Here is a 16,319-nt window from a genome sequence, read left to right as displayed (position 1 = left end):
ATACAAGGAAATTGTTCCACTTGCCTGCCAAGATTGCAATTGCACTCAGTTGGAAATTAGGCTCCATACCTTTTGATTTAGTTAAAAACAAATTGGGTTGGATTATGGTCAGCGACAGATTAATTATAGAGATGAGCGAATATACTCGTTTCGAATAATTACTCAATCGAGCACCGTGATTTTCGAGTACTTCCGTACTCGGGTGAAAAGATTCGGGGGGCGCCGGGGGGTGGGGGGAGGCATGGTGGAGCGGGGGTAGTAGCGGGGAACAGTGGGGAGCCCTCTCTCTCTCCGCTGCAACCCCCCCGAATCTTTTCACCCGAGTACGGAAGTACTCGAAAATCGTGGCGCTCGGGCGAAAAAGGGGCGTGGCCGAGTAGGTTTGCTCATCTCTAATTAATTAGTATGCTAAGTAATTCAAAAATGGCCAAATTTGATTCTGTCTGGCAACCGTGGCTCTCATATATAGGTAATGTAACTAACACTTTGTAGCATTTTAATCTGGCTTTCATAAATAGGTAATACAATTAACAATACCGTTTTAGCCTTGCTATATAACTGACTCCTCCTCCCTACATCCTTTCTTTCCTTTGTCTTGTTTTCTCACTTATGTTTCTTGCTTGTCTAAAGGCCCATTTGCATGTAACGATTATTGCTAAAAATTCACTCAAATGAACGAAAGTGCGCAATAAATGTCTAAATGTGAGCCATTGTTTGCTTTTCGGTCATTGCTCCGTTTCAGCCAGCATAAAAATCTTCGGCCTCTCGCTCACTTGTTGCGTCTAAACACGTTGCGCTCAGTATTTCACATTGAATGTGAAGCACTGAACAAGAAGTGAGCGAGCCGTGATCTGCCAGTCAGCGCGAACAACTGCGAATGTATTAGCGATGACGTTGCCTGCTCATGCGCTAGTTCAAACAAGAATTGGCTTGCTTAAAAAGGGCATTAAGGTAATTTTATGCGTAGCGAGAAATCGTTCACCCGAGCAAACGATGACACAGTTTGTTCGTTCGCTCGGGAAGTCAGTTTAAAAACACACAGATAAAATGTTTATTTTCTTTTAAAACAGGATCGTTCATTTTACCGTATCAGACTGGTTTCACACAGCCGAGATTCTTGCTCAAATATGAACGCCATTCTTTTGAATGGAATCATATACATAAGCGACGCGGGAAGAAATCGCTGCATGTTCTATCTTTGGGTGTTCATCGGAACGCATTGCCTGTTGATTTTAATGGGAACTTTAATGCTTTGCATGCCATGCGATACGCATGTGAGGTTTCCAATTAAACTCAATGGGAAACACTTACAATACTCTATTGCGTGTGAAACTCGTGAGAGAGAATCAGAATTTTGCAGATGTGAGGTGTTTTTGCCTGAAAAACGCCTCGCATCCACGGGCCTTGCATCCACGGGTAAATCACATGTTCATAAGTGCAATATCAGACCAAATTTCATGGCCCGATATTGGGTTCGCCCGTGTGTAGGTAGCCTCGGTGAATGAGAACAGCGGAACGCTAACGGAATGAACAATGAATGATAGGCGAGCAAATTATCACTCATCGCACAATTGGTCGCATTTACACTGAGCAATTATCACTCAAATTCAAGCGATCCAGTGTTTTTTTAACGCTAATTACTCTGTGTAAAAGCACCATAGTCTTTGGTTTGATAATCACAGCCAATCACAGCCATTCAATGCATGTCTGTGATTGGTTCATTGAGCGCTGGCTCTGATTGGCTGAGTCGCGGTGCTAGAGAATCAATCACAGCCAGCGCTTCTTGGAGGCAGGGAATTTGAACCCCTGACCAGGAAGCGCTGAGAAAATACTAAGAGCAAGTGCCGGGGAGCTGCAGAGAAGATGCAGCAGAGTGAACAGCGGCTGTTAGATGATGTATTTGGGTTTTTTTGCTTTTCTATGCAGCTAGGGCTTTTACAGTAGGATTTGCTCCGCTCGTTCCACATGAAAACCACATCATGAGAAAATCGCATGATTTGGTCACCTGTGTAAATCCGGCCTTAAACCAACGAACGTGTTTGCGTGCTTGAAATTCACGCTCACAAAACGTGGCAAAGCAAACCCATTAATTTTAATGGCTTCGTTCTCATGAGTGTGTCTATGGCAGGTTCAAAAAAAGCAAAGGGAAGAGTGTGACATTGCGGACAACACAGGGAAAAGAAGACCCTTATTAGGCTCTAAATAGTCATTTTACTTCACGGGTAGGGAGTAACACGCACGTGCGAACTAGCACTGTGAGTGCAAAAATGACATTACTATGCACTGGCACATGAGTATCAGCCTGATTATTGCCATCTCCAAACTCTGTTCAAGCCCAAATACGCGCTTTGTCTTTGGAAGTCCTTAGGCCTCATGTCCACGGGGAAAATCGGGCCCGCTGCAGATTCTCCATGGAGAATCTGCAGCGGGTCCCTCCTGCCCCGCGGACATGAGCGCTTAAAATAGGAATAAATAAGAATAAACTCACCTCCCATCCGCTCCGTTTCTTCTCTTCGCTGCGGCGTCATCTTCTCTCGTCGCGGCCGGATCTTCTTTCTTCGGCTCGGCGGATGTGCATGATGACGTCGGTGACGTGCCCCATGCATGCGCCGGGCCGAAGCAAAATGATCCGGCCGCGACTGAGAGAAGATGGCGCCGCGCCGAAGAGAAGAACCGGAGCATGTGAGTAAAATATGATTTTTGTCTCCCGCGGATCCGGACGGCTTCCATAGGCTTCAATAGAAGCCCGCGGGAGCCGTCCCCGCGGGAGACCCGCATGAAAATGGAGCATGGTCCAGATTTTTTCATGCTCCATTTTTTTTAAAATCCCTTTTATTGACCATCCGCGGGTATTTATCTACCCCGCGGGTGGTCAATGCATCCCTATGGGGTGCGGATCCGCGGGCAGAAGAAGAGTTAAAATCCGCTGCGGATTTTAATTCTTATTTTGCCCGTGGACATGAGCCCTTAGGCCTCATGTCCACGGGGAAAATCGGGCCCGCTGCAGATTCTCCATGGAGAATCTGCAGCGGGTCCCTCCTGCCCCGCGGACATGAGCGCTGGAAATAGGAATAAATAAGAATAAACTCACCTCCCATCCGCTCCGTTTCTTCTCTTCACTGCGGCGTCATCTTCTCTCGTCGCGGCCGGATCTTCTTTCTTCGGCTCGGCGGATGTGCATGATGACGTCGGTGACGTGCCCCGCGCATGCGCCGGGCCGAAGCAAAATGATCCGGCCGCGACTGAGAGAAGATGGCGCCGCGCCGAAGAGAAGAACCGGAGCGTGTGAGTAAAATATGATTTTTGTCTCCCGCGGATCCAGACGGCTTCCATAGGCTTCAATAGAAGCCCGCGGGAGCCGTCCCCGCGGGAGACCCGCATGAAAATGGAGCATGGTCCAGATTTTTTCATGCTCCATTTTTTTTAAAATCCCTTTTATTGACCATCCGCGGGTATTTATCTACCCCGCGGGTGGTCAATGCATCCCTATGGGGTGCGGATCCGCGGGCAGAAGAAGAGTTAAAATCCGCTGCGGATTTTAATTCTTATTTTGCCCGTGGACATGAGCCCTTAGGGTAGCTTTACACAAGCGCATGCGTATTTCTGCGCATGAGCGTAGCATTTTTGTAGAATGAACGATGCTATTTTGCATGAGCATTGGCGTATTTTGCTATACTTTTTCTACCCCAAGGGCATGACAAACAGAGGTACACCATTTGAAATGGCTAATGAGTTCCAGATATGTTCTTTTTCCTGCGCAATTACGCAGTGTTTCATGTATTGAACGCGCATTTGAGCATTCCACCCATTGACTTCTATAGGGGCTTTAGGTGAGTAAATACACAGAAAAATAAAACATGTTCTATTTTCTTTTGTGTGATCGAAATGGGCATGCAAAAAACGGAAATGTGCACAAACCCATTGAAATCAATTAGTTCTATTCTCTGCATTTTGTACGCACAAATACGCCAATGTGAATCCAGCCTTAATAAATGAACCTATGTGCAGTGTGTAGTATTCCCAAATGGCTATATGTTAAGAGAGCTCATTAGGTGTGTAAAATAAGCCTGTGCATAACAGAGCCTCCTCTTATAGGTCTGTGGCGCTGAGTGAGGTTACTGCTATGTTATTATTGAGCTTAGTGTTTGACAATAATGTGTAATACGGCTTCTTGTACTTTAGGCTGCAAGCACACAAGTGGGGCGGGGCGGATTCTGCATGAGAGCTGAGAGCTGCCCCTGATTGGTCCCTGCGCTCAGCCAATCAGAGGCAGCACTCACTCACCCATTCATGAATTCATGAATGGATGAGTGAGAGCTGCCTCTGATTGGTGAGGGCTGTGACCAATCAGAGGCAGCCCATTCAGCAGGCGGGGATTTTAAATCCCCGCCTGCTGAATACTACACAGAGCAGTTCAGGAGAACTGCCGGCCGTCCGCGGCTGAACTCCGGCTGCAGGGAAAAGGTGAGTATACTTTTTTTTTTTTTTACAGATTTCAGGATGGTTTTCAGGGAAGGGCTTATATTTTTAAGCCCTTCCCGAAAATTCATCCAGCGCTTGCCGGCAGCCCATAGCTTTCAATGGAGCCGACTGTATTGCCGGCTCCATTGAATTCAATGGGTGGACAGCGCTCCTTTGATCTGGCCGGTTTCGCTGAAAACGCTGCTAGGTGCAGATTTTTCAGCGAATCGTCGGCCCCAGACACGCGATTTGTGGATGCGCATCCGTTATGCAATCCGCTAATCGCGCAAAAAACCGCCCGTCTGACCGAGGCCTTACTGTAGATGTCCGAACTACACACCCTTGTCAGTATGCAGGTTTATTTGAATGGGCTGCATGTAATACTACATTGAAATGTGTAACAACTCTCAGCTGTTACTGCAAGAGGGTTTCAGCCATTGTAGCAGCTCATCAGCTATGGCCGCTTGTTGATGAGTAGGTGTTGCCCTGTTTTGTAAACTCTGAACAATGTGTATTGTTATGCTGTGGAATAGATTGCTTTATATTGGTTTTCACATTATATATACATTTTCATTTAGAATAATTCTATATCTAAAGCAATAGGATATATTAGGGCTTATTCAGACTGGCATATATCGGTCGGGTTTTCATGCCCGGCCGTTGTATGCTGCCCCTATCTGCAAGGGGAGGAGGCGGGCCTTTCCGGGAGTTAGTGCACTGAGCTACTGCCCCCTCTCCGCCCCTCGCCACTTTTTGCAAGGGGAGGGGCGGGGCTAAGTTCTGCCACCTCCCATTGCAATCACTGGCGAGGGGCGGAGAGGGGGGCAGCTCAGTGCACTGGCTCCCGTCCCATCCCGCCTGTGGTAAAGTTCCCTAGTGAGACTCTTTAATAAAATGTTTAAAGATATTTTTAAAAAGGCAAGAATTAAAGAAGTAAAAAGTATAAAGAATAAATGGCATCTTCACGAATGTAACATATTAAAATATCATGATATTTATCCGACGTGACATATTATAAAGCAAACTGTCATAATTGCTGTTTATTGTTTCCTTGGCTTCTTAATAAAAAGAGATTAAACTGTCTACCCTAGAAATAACATATTAGTGATGTTTGTTCCCTGCTATGCAAAACAGAGCAACAATTAAAAGACACAAAACTTAAAGTTACCAGTGGACACAAAAAAGAATTCTAATTACCATTTGGGCAAGCTTATCTGCTTTAAGTGCCACTGTCATAAAAGAGTGCCATTATAAACAAGGGGCATCAATAAGTTGCCCACGACGATTCGAGGCAAATTGGACACTCGCGGAGAGCCGTATCAGTAATAAAGATTGAAGAAGAACTACAGTGCTAACTAGCAGGGCTATCCAGAGGGAGTGCCAAGCTACTCCCCAAATCTAAAGAGCAGTGGAAGGTTATAGCACCCTTTATGGGTATCTTTACCCTTGTTTAAAGAGCCATTGATATTCAGTATGATATAGCCTTTAGTCGATGCAGCCAGAAATTGTGTGTATAACCCGTTTATGTTTGGTCTTTTTACTACATCTGCAAGTACTATAGAAATAATACGTATTTTCCCTCCCGTGCCTGTTGAGTTGGCAAATTCTACCTGCAGATAGTGCTTTGCTCCCTTTACAGTATGCAGTCTCACAGACACAGACAGAGAAACTGCAGTTACATTACCCCCTCCCTGTCTAGTGTTCATTGTATAAGACTTGATTGATTGATTTTTTTGGATGACTTAGGAGGTTTCTGAGCATGCAAGGAATACAGGTAGTTGGAAGCTGAACAACAAAACCGTTCTGCAGGGAATTCCAAAATTTTTGCTTGCCCTGCAGTCACGTTAACAGGCGCAGTCGGTTATAAAACATCCTATATCTGCAGTCTACTGACAAAATAAATCCTGAATTCTGCTGACAGCTCTTATGGGACAAGAGTAGGAAATTCGAATTTTCTTGCAGCCCATCAGAAAGCAGAGCATGCGAAAATTGGCATTTGCAATAAAATATTATAAAGTTGCTTTATATGCAGTTTCTGTCTTAAATACGTTTTATTGAATTTTTTTGATAAAGTTACAAGATAACTTCCCCAACCCCCTCCCATTTCCCTCCTTCCACCCTATTGTTCTCCTATGTAATACATATCACATGTAAATCAGCATATACCTATTCTGATATTAATAAAGACAGATTATCTTAAAAAAAATAACGAGAAATCAAAGACAAGTGCTGACACATCGGCCAGAGACCCAAGAGACGGTCAGGCATAGAGATAGCATATATACTTCTTGACACGGCATCCCAAGCTCAGCTAGTAGACACGACCACAGAGTTTACGAGAATATCCCACAAGATGAGCATATAGAAGTATCCCCAGATAGTTGTATGTCTCAACGTGCTTCTCTGAGAGGTGTGGTAAATATAAAGCAAGACCCAATCAACCACCTATGCCTTGAAAGTACTTTCAGATCCCGGGGTTTCATACAGACGGTCCCCATCCACCACAAAGTGCCGGTATACTGTATCTCACAAGAAGCACAGGTGCCAGATTAGGTGTATTTAGCCATTCGTCCAGAGTGTCTCAAACTTGCGCACTCCCTTTCTCTTGATATATACACTTTTCCCTAAGGATAAGAGCCAGTTGACCTTTTGTATAAATTCCCGAATCTTTGGGGGCTTTTCATCAAGTTGTGCAATCAGTTTTCACGCTATATACAACAGTTCAATTATCACAAAATTTCTCCCCAAATCAATCACAAATCCTAGGGTACAGACTAAGGGCCCTTTTAGACAGAATTATCGTTCACTGTTAATGCATTCCCCCGACTGATCGCAAACAGTAATTTGTTCACTTCTCGTTTGTCGTTCCGTTTCTGCGTCCAGTTTCGGCCCGCGTGAACAGGCAGTAAATCACTTATAAACGGCTGCCTGTTTATTGTCAGTAGAGGTTGGTGGAACGATCAACGGCCAGCTCCGCCTCCATTCACTGAGCAATGCTCGTTCCTGTGGAAAAGCAGAGGAACATCTATCGCTGGAATAACCTGTCGGGCATCAGCGCCCGACAGGTCATCCCATATGAAAGCACCCTAAGGGAGTGGGCTCCATACTTGTCTTATATGTGTTAGAAACTAAGTCCAGGACCTCTCACCATTACCTTCCAAGTTTTGTACAGCACCATAGCATATGAATCAAGCTGGTAGTTTGGGTTTTACTTCAACGGAGAGTCCCTGAACCCAATCCCATGTAGGACAGCTGGAGTTCTATACACTCTATGTACGGTTTTCACTTACAGACAATTTCGGGGTCATCTGCAGAATCTCTGTCCATTACATATCTTCAGTAGGGCCAATGTTACCCTCCCATCTCTCCTTGAGTGTAGTGGGAATGTGTGAATCAAGGCAGGCTTGTAAGAGACTATATAGTATCGATATCTTACCTGCTGTTGAGCAGACAGAGCCAATAAGCTCCACAGGAGCAAAAATTCTGACTTTAAGATCCACGGAGGCAAGCTCTACTTTAACGGCATGCCTTAACTGCAAGTATTTGTAAGTGGGCGTGTGGCAGCCCAAAGTTAGCCTGCTATTGATCAAACTGACATACCTCTGCACCACTGATTATTTGGGACACCCACCTGAGACCCTTATCTCTCAAAAAAAAAAAAGATCGGTAGGCCTATTCGGTTCAAGCAATCATGGATTACCCCATGTAGGTGTAAACTGCATACAACTCTTGACACCCACTATTTCCCGAGCTGCCCATCAAAGCTTGTGCATGAGCAGTAACGTGGGGAATTCCTTGTCACTACACTTAAAAGCATTGACTTCCAGTGCTTCCAATAATTGTGTAGACCCCTGTTTCCTCCGAGCCCCTAAAGTGGTGCAGTTGGGATGCCTTAGGGTTAGGAGCAGCCATCCCCCTTTCATCTTTAGGATAGTGCAATGTCTCTAATTTAGTACAGGGGCACTTTCATCGCTAGATAAGGTCTCTAATCAACCCATTCACTTTGTAGAACAAGCGTAATGTAATCCCTATTGGTGTATCATGTAAGTTTATCCTGTCAGTCGGAGACAGTGACAACTTACACCTAAGGTCCAACTTCTGTTTGAAGCGGGCAAACAGAGGCTTCAAATTCAACCTAGAGTATTCCTGAAGCTCTCTCAAAATATACACTCCCAGACATTTGAGGGTGCACATAACAAAGAGACATGTTGAACATCAGTTACCAGGTCAGGTTTATCTACTAGCTTAAGAAAAGATTTGTCCCAATTAATGATAAGCCCCGAATAGTAGCCATAATTATTTATAACTGCTATAGTGCCTCTCAAAGATTGTTCGGCATCCTCTAAGAACAGGAGCATATTGTCTGCATAAGGCGCTACTTTTTCCTCCAAGTGGTCATGCTTGAACTTGATTTCGCCAAGATAGGACCTAATTTTACAAGCAACAGGTTCTATTGCCAGCACAAATAGGAGCGGTGAAAGGGGACACTCTGACGCGTTCCTCTGGCCAAAGGGAAAGTAAGCCCGGGGATCCGTATATAATAGTTTAAGCCATGCCATAAAAGACTGAACAAGTCCTCTTTTGAGAATGTCCTCCCATAAAAATACCAATTCTATGCTATCAAACACCTTGACAGCATCTAATGAGCAAATCATCCGTTCACCCATGTAAACCACTGGAATTAGCAAATTGAGGTAGAGCTTCCTGATATTTAAAGATGTAGATCTACTGGGGATGAAATACGTCTGATCCAGATGCACAAACATGGACGCAGGGGTGTAGCTATAGGGGGTGCAGAGGCAGCAGTCACTACCGGGCCCTGGAGCCTTGGGGGGCCCAAAGGGCCCCCTATCATATAAGAGTGCATCAGTAATATAAATAGCACATGGTTGATTGGGGGCCATGTTACAGATTTTGCATTGGGCCCCCTACATTTAGTCTGTGTCTAATGTTTTAAGATTCTAGCAATATCCCCGCTTGCTAGGGTTGCACCAGTGGGCTCCTTGAGATACCCAATGATCCAGAGGAAAGTTGTGAAAGGGCCCCCATGTTGAACTTTGGCCCTATGAGCCTTTAGCTACGCCTCTGCATGAAGGATTGTTTATTTCCAACTGAACATACCTTAGGATGACTATTTTGCGATTGTACTCTGTGTTAAAACAGAAGTACATGAATAGATTTTTGTATACACGTTATTGAACTTTTTTTCTCCATTTGCTCCAGCTAAACCGAGAAAGTGCTTCTAACAGCTGGTGTGAGCATACATGCATTATAAGTCGAAGATAAAAACATCAGTCCGTTATGAAGTGCGTCAGATTGCAGAAAGTTGCTTAGCGACGCTCTAGATGAGAGCCCACAGAGCCTTCCTTGGATTTCATCAAGCACATGAGCTCTATTAGCATGCAGCAGGTAGGATTGGGTCACGTGTTCTAGACAAACATATGCTGACTTCTTCATTGTTCAGCGAGTGTCAAGGCAAGATGACAGGCTCGTGATGATAACAGAGAAAAGAGAGATTGTGCAACAATAATATTCATTATTATATCCATGGTTACATTTACTGTGACCGAAATAGCAAGAAGCCGCTGGTAATCTTTTGTGAGCTGTTTTGGTTAATCATACTAACGTTGATGAGATGCTCATTTTACCCCACAGATCACATCATAGACCCAAATGTGAGTGACAATTTGCCAACATTGACTGTCAGCACTACAGCCGACACCGCAACCCACGGGAGCCCGGCTTCCTGCCGACCATATTCCCAGCGGAGTTGTAGAAGAGTAATGCTCATTTATTTTCCCTAATCCCTGGACACGGTAGAGTAGAGATTACTCAGCTCCCAGAAGATGGCTTCAAAATGTATAACTCTTTAATTAAATACTGTGAAATACTAAAGTTAACCTTTAAGGTTCTGTTCACACCCCGTTTATTGTTTCATTTCAGCAAAAAAATGAGAAAATCTGCACATAGCCCCGATGTATGTTATGCAGTTGCATTTGTCCTATCTTAACACCTTAAAGACCAGAGTATTTTGATTCTAAGAGAATAAACACTTTTTAGCGATTTGTCCATGTGGTGGTTTATGAGCCTATTTTTTTTACCTTACCTGTCAAAATTATTTTTGCTGGATTTTTTTTCGTTTTTTTTATTTCATTGGGAGTAATGTGTACAAAAAGAAAGATTTTTTAAAAATTTATATATCTTTATTTTTAAAATTATTGCATTTACATTAAAATAAAGTACAGAAATGTGTTCCTCATTTTGTTTAGGATGTTTTGATATATAATTTGTATAATCTCGGATTACAGGATGGATATGGCGACGGTTTAGGTTGCGTTGGTGGTAGGTCGTGTTCTTTGTTTTAATATTATATATTTTTCCTGTAATTTTTTTAAACTTATTTTTGTAACTTTTTTTACCATCTATGTCCTCCATGATGTCATATAAGACCTCTGGGGGACATTCACACTGTATTTTATTTCTCACTTTTCCACTGTAGCTGGAGCATATATAGAAGCCCAATAACGGGAAAATATCCCCCTAGTGTGACAGCAGTCACTGTAAGAGTGGGCAGAGGTCTGCTCAGAACCTGCAGCTCTGACATGCCAAGGGGCACCGGCGATCGCAGCACCTCTTCCTACATTCACTTTCTAACGCTCACTGAGTGCTATTTAGCTTGTAAAGGGAAAGCTAGAAGTGGTTAAAAACCACATCTGTCTTCTCTTTTGGGTCCTAGGCTGTGTCTGACAGCGAAGAACCCAACCTGTTCCTGCTAGATTGCAGGAGCTTTAATCTTGAACCATATATACACTGTTGGCTGGGATTAAAGCCCAGGACCAAGTGCTATATAGTTCCGGAGCTTGGTCCTTAATGGGTTAAAGAAAATTTATCCCATGTGTATACCTTCATTGTTTTGGGGATCTCTCTCTATTGTCAAGAGTAGTCAGCAATGCTTTTCACTACAAGGCAAAAAAGGAATGCCAACACAAAGTCTTTTAGCATGTGTCTGGCCCATTACAGTCTATGGACATGTTGGGCTTACTGTATAAATGAGGAGATTTTACATGGGAACACACCAAACATTGGTGATGTTTGTGATACACTGACAGCTTTTGCCACCTGAGAAGTAATTTAAGAAGTATAAAAAAGTCTAAAACAACCAAAATAGATACATAAAGCATACTACAGAAATGTGTCTTCTACTGTACCTGTAATTACCCAAAGTTGTTTACAAGGTGAACCCTCTCTAAATTCTTATGTATTGCTTATGCAACATATTTATGTAATCTGTCATTACAATTGATGGGAAAAAATACTTTAGCTGAAAGCCCTTATATCAAAATTGTGGTCTAGTTCCTAAAATAATGGACCTAATGCATAAAAAACCTTTCCAGCAAAAACCTACAATGTTGCCGATTATGTTGTCCCGGAATTCTACACCAAAATCCATAGGGCAAACTGCGGCTTTTGATGCGGCATTGTTGGGGGAATTCTGTTATTTTCAATTCCGCATCAAAATCTACATGTTAGCAGCGTGTTTTTTTGTGCTGAATGTTCCATGGGAGGGCATATTCCACAACGATAATGCCGAATATTCTGTCCTGTGCGAAAGGTCCTTTAGAGGGGAGCACAGGACTATCAGCAGGGAGAATTTGCCAACTCAACAGTTAAGAAAGAGGAAAGTTTATATTACTTCTAAGATGCATGCAGAAATGGTAAAAAGACCAAACATAAACAGGTTAGGGTGGTTTCACATCTGCGTCAGGCATTCCACTTTCCTGCTCCATTCGGGGAACAGGATAGGGAAATCCGCAAAGCCGAATGGTTCTATTTCTGGATGGAACCGAACAGCGTTGGGTGGACCCCACTGACTATAATGGGGTCCGCCTGCTTTCCACCCAGCTGCCCAGCTTTTGGACAGAAGAAAAAGAGCTGCATGTAGCGATTTTTCTTCCAGTATTTGCAGCCACATCTGTGATGGAACCTCAAGCCGTAGGATGTAAAACCGTCATGTACAATTTCTGGTTGCACTGAAGAAAGGTGATATCCTACTGAATATCAGTGGCACTTTAAACTATGAAACCTAGAAGAAAATGGTGCTGTGGAGACATTGCTCTGTCTATGGGCTTAAGAAACAGACACCGAATGGTCACTTTATTGAATAATCTGCTTTCTCATGATTGGAGCTTCCCTGTATGAAAATTATCGAGTGATCTGAGTGACTTCGAACGAAGCATTATCATCAGTAATAGATTAGCCAGGGCCAGGACTTCCAAATCTTCCAATATTGTGGTTTCCTTTCATGCAAGAATGTTGAGAGTATACCAGTAATAGTGTCATCGAAAAAAAATATCCAGCAATAAGGGATCCTGTGGCCAAGAACAAATTAAAAAGGGGTCAAAGGAGAGTGTAAATAATCATTCTGATAAACAGGCGTTACAGTCAAACAAATTGCAGCTAAGTGCATTGCCAGCACTAATGTGTCCAAACGCACAACTCATCTGTCTTTAACACTGATGGGCTATAACAGGGGATGACCAGTTTGAGTGCAATTATTGTGTAAGAGAAGCAAAAAGCAGTGGAAAAATATCACCTGGTCAGATGAGTCCAGATTTCTGTTGCACCATTCTGATGGGGGGCAGAATTTGATGCCAGCAGCATGAATTGATGAACCCTGTGTTAACAGTTAAGTCTGGTGGAGCTGAGGTGAGTGTTGGGAATGTTTCTTGGCATCCTGATAGCTGTGGATCATCACCATGACAAATTGCTGAGGTCCAACGCCCTACTGGATGAAGGTCTCTAATAAAGTGGTCATTCAGTGTTCACAAACTTGATTTGTTTCGCTTATGTCTACAAATATCTTTGTAATAATGCCATATATTTATTTAGAATGAGTTTAATTATATCAAAGTAAAAAGAAAAGAAATCAATGTGTTTAACATGAGAACAGTGAACACCCTATGCTGGTTAAATTGGCGACAATCATTAAGGCTGATACATGAGTCTCAGAATTGGTGTAGTGCTGATAACAGGACGACCTAAGTCGTGATGCAACCCAGAATAGACTTATTTATTGCTGTACTAGCGGGAACTTTATTATACTTTATTAACTCCATTCATGGGTAAGCATAATGGCTGAAATACAGGAATACATCATTAAATAACATAATGCTTCTTTTGCCATAATTGGTAGTACATCTGTCTGACTCTCTCTGTTTCCTAAGTGTATATTGTTCGGGTTTTCAAAGTAAATGAGAGGCAAATGGTAATTTTTAACATAAAGTATCTAATACACATGTGTCGTACACGAGGCCTGCGGCCCGAATACGGCCCGCCACCTCATTTCATGTGGCCCACTAGCCGTGCAGCAAACCCGTGCAGCATTCCACTCACCCAGCCTGCAGGTCCAGTGGCTGCATTGCAGTTTGACCACTGACCTCTCTCCCACAGCGTCTGCATGTGCTGTCCTGTACACAGGCAGACACCAAGGTTAGAGATCAGCGGTCACAGACCAGACCTGCAGGCTGGGTGAGTGGAATGCCTGTAGGGATGCTGTCCATCGAGAGCCCAATAGGGAGGTTGCTATTACTACTAGACTAAGAGGAGGTTTGAAAAATGTGGACTTAAAAGGCGCAACTCTCACATAAAAATATTCCAAATGATTTATAAACCTGTTTTTTCTTTATTAAGTTATTAAAAACAGCCAATATTATAACGCATTTCTGGGACGCAACCTCTTCTTCAGGAATAACTGTAAGGCACACAGAATGTATCAAGGATTTCTGCTGTCTGTGCCACAGGTCAGAGGAGCAGCTCCACACCTTTTTTTCTCATCTTGGTTATTACTACTGGGACTACTATGGGGGTCACTAATTACTACTGGGGCCAATATAGGGAACACTGTTACTACTGGAGCTACCATGGGGGGCACTATTACTACTGAGGTTTTTCAACTGCTTCGGTGGATTTTTGTGCACATATTCACTGCATATTTGTGCTGCCCAATATTCCAGTGCGTAATATGCACCAAAATAGGTCATGTCGCGTATTTTTTATGCGATCACACATCGCGTGATAAAATCTGATCATGTGAGCAAACCCATTGCAATCAATGGGCTCTATTCACTGCGTATTATGTGCGCAAAAATTGAACAAGCCATTACTATAACGTCTTGCAATTATAATCGGCTCTTTGAAAGCAACCGTGAGGCTGATATGGCCCTTGATAAAATTAGTTTGACACCCCTGGTTTATTATTTATATATGTGTGTCCTGGGTCGATTTCAAACCAAAATACTGCCATCATATGGTTGGATGACCATGTGGGACACTAAGGCATTTATATATCTGGGCCAATAAGGGGGAACTTGGCACACTGTTGCTCAAACTAACCGGGGGTGGGTGTTGAGGGAGAATGATGCCACGCTGCCAGTGTAGCAGAGAGTGGCTCCTAATACACTCACTCTCAGCGCCCACATCGATGCGGCGTACAGGAATGCACAGCGCAATGTGGGTGGTACCAAGTGGGTGGGGAGAGGAAGCCTCTTTACTGCTCTTTTTCTTTTTTCTTCAGCTGCCAAAATTATTTTTGCTGCATTTTTTCTCCATGACATAAAGGGCTATTTTTATATCCATTTTCACTGCCTTTTTTTCTGTTTTTTTTTGTTTGTTTTATTAGGGGTAAAATCTAAAAAAACAACTTTTTTAAAATTTATAGTTGTGTATTTTTAAAATTAGTATATATGGCGTATTTATGCTAGACTTAAGTACAGGAATGGGTTCCTCGTTTTATTTTGGACATTTTGATATATAATTTGTATTCTCTCGGATTATGGGGCGCATACGGCGACGGTTTTGGTTGGTGTCGGAGGTGGGTAATTTTTTTTTCATGTATATATTTTTTATTTTATAATGTAATTTTTTTTAAACTTATTTTTGTAACTATTTGTTTTAACATTCATGTCCCCCATGTCCTCCCTCTCGAGGTCATTCACATTGTCTTTTTTAAATTTCACACTTTTCCTATGGGACATCCATAGGAGCCTCAATTACAGGAAAAAAACATCCCTTACAGTCACTAACAGAGCTGCTCTGGGTCTACTAAGACCCTGCAGCTTTGCCTTGGCAGGGGGCACCCAGCGGTCACATGACACGGGGTCAAATAGTAGAAGAACACTTCCGCTTTCTCTCTTCACTGCATGGCACTCTTCGAACACTATGTAGCCTTTAAAGGAGAAGGCAGTAGCGGTTAAAAACCACTTGCTTGTGAGACGTCTGCGCTGCAAGCTCTCAGGATTTATTTAATGAGTTTTAAGCCATATATCTATCTCTCATTTATTGCGATCCCGATTAAAAAATGTTCTTTGCAGGCCAAAATCATAGGCACATGAAACGGCAGGTACACGTGTGACAAGTTTACAGCGCAGTATCGGACTGCAGTCTACCATGATCACAATATGTGTAAATGGTTATGTGTTCTATATATTGCTTTGGAGCCCTGATATTCTGCATGCTGCTGTGCTCTCTACAATGCAGACAACTCAATGTCCTGTGGTTGTCACGCTGACTGCCGTAGATTCTGGTGTTAATATTAAGTCATTATCACACGTTGATTAATTTACATGTACTTACACATCAGCTTCATTTAACTTTTTTTTTTTTTTCTCTCTTTTTCTCAAAGGCATTGTACAGCTCAATCAAGAATGAGAAGTTACAGTGGACAATGTAAGTAATTGTGATACCTGTGTGTGCCCGTAGTATTGATTTCTACAAAGTTTGTTGAAAGTGCAGCCCTGTTTTAGGCCCCTTTCACACGGGTGTATTTGCGCGTGCAAACGCGGGGTCACACAAAAAAAACA

At 43.0% G+C, this 16,319-nt stretch overlaps 1 protein-coding gene across 2 annotated transcripts in view; it reads left to right on the top strand.

Annotated features, from left to right (window-relative positions):
* PSD (pleckstrin and Sec7 domain containing) overlaps positions 1 to 16,319 on the top strand; it is a 216,582-nt gene that overhangs the window by 131,471 nt on the left and 68,792 nt on the right. For both annotated transcript variants that reach the window (XM_066598753.1, XM_066598754.1), the window contains exon 7: positions 16,142 to 16,185. In XM_066598753.1, coding sequence (XP_066454850.1) covers positions 16,142 to 16,185 — 44 coding nt within the window. The remainder of the gene's footprint in view (positions 1 to 16,141; positions 16,186 to 16,319) is intronic.

Source organism: Eleutherodactylus coqui, chromosome 4 (genome assembly GCF_035609145.1).
Source record: "Eleutherodactylus coqui strain aEleCoq1 chromosome 4, aEleCoq1.hap1, whole genome shotgun sequence".
In the NCBI taxonomy this organism is placed as follows: domain Eukaryota; kingdom Metazoa; phylum Chordata; class Amphibia; order Anura; family Eleutherodactylidae; genus Eleutherodactylus; species Eleutherodactylus coqui.
This window is presented reverse-complemented; position numbering and strand designations above follow the sequence as displayed.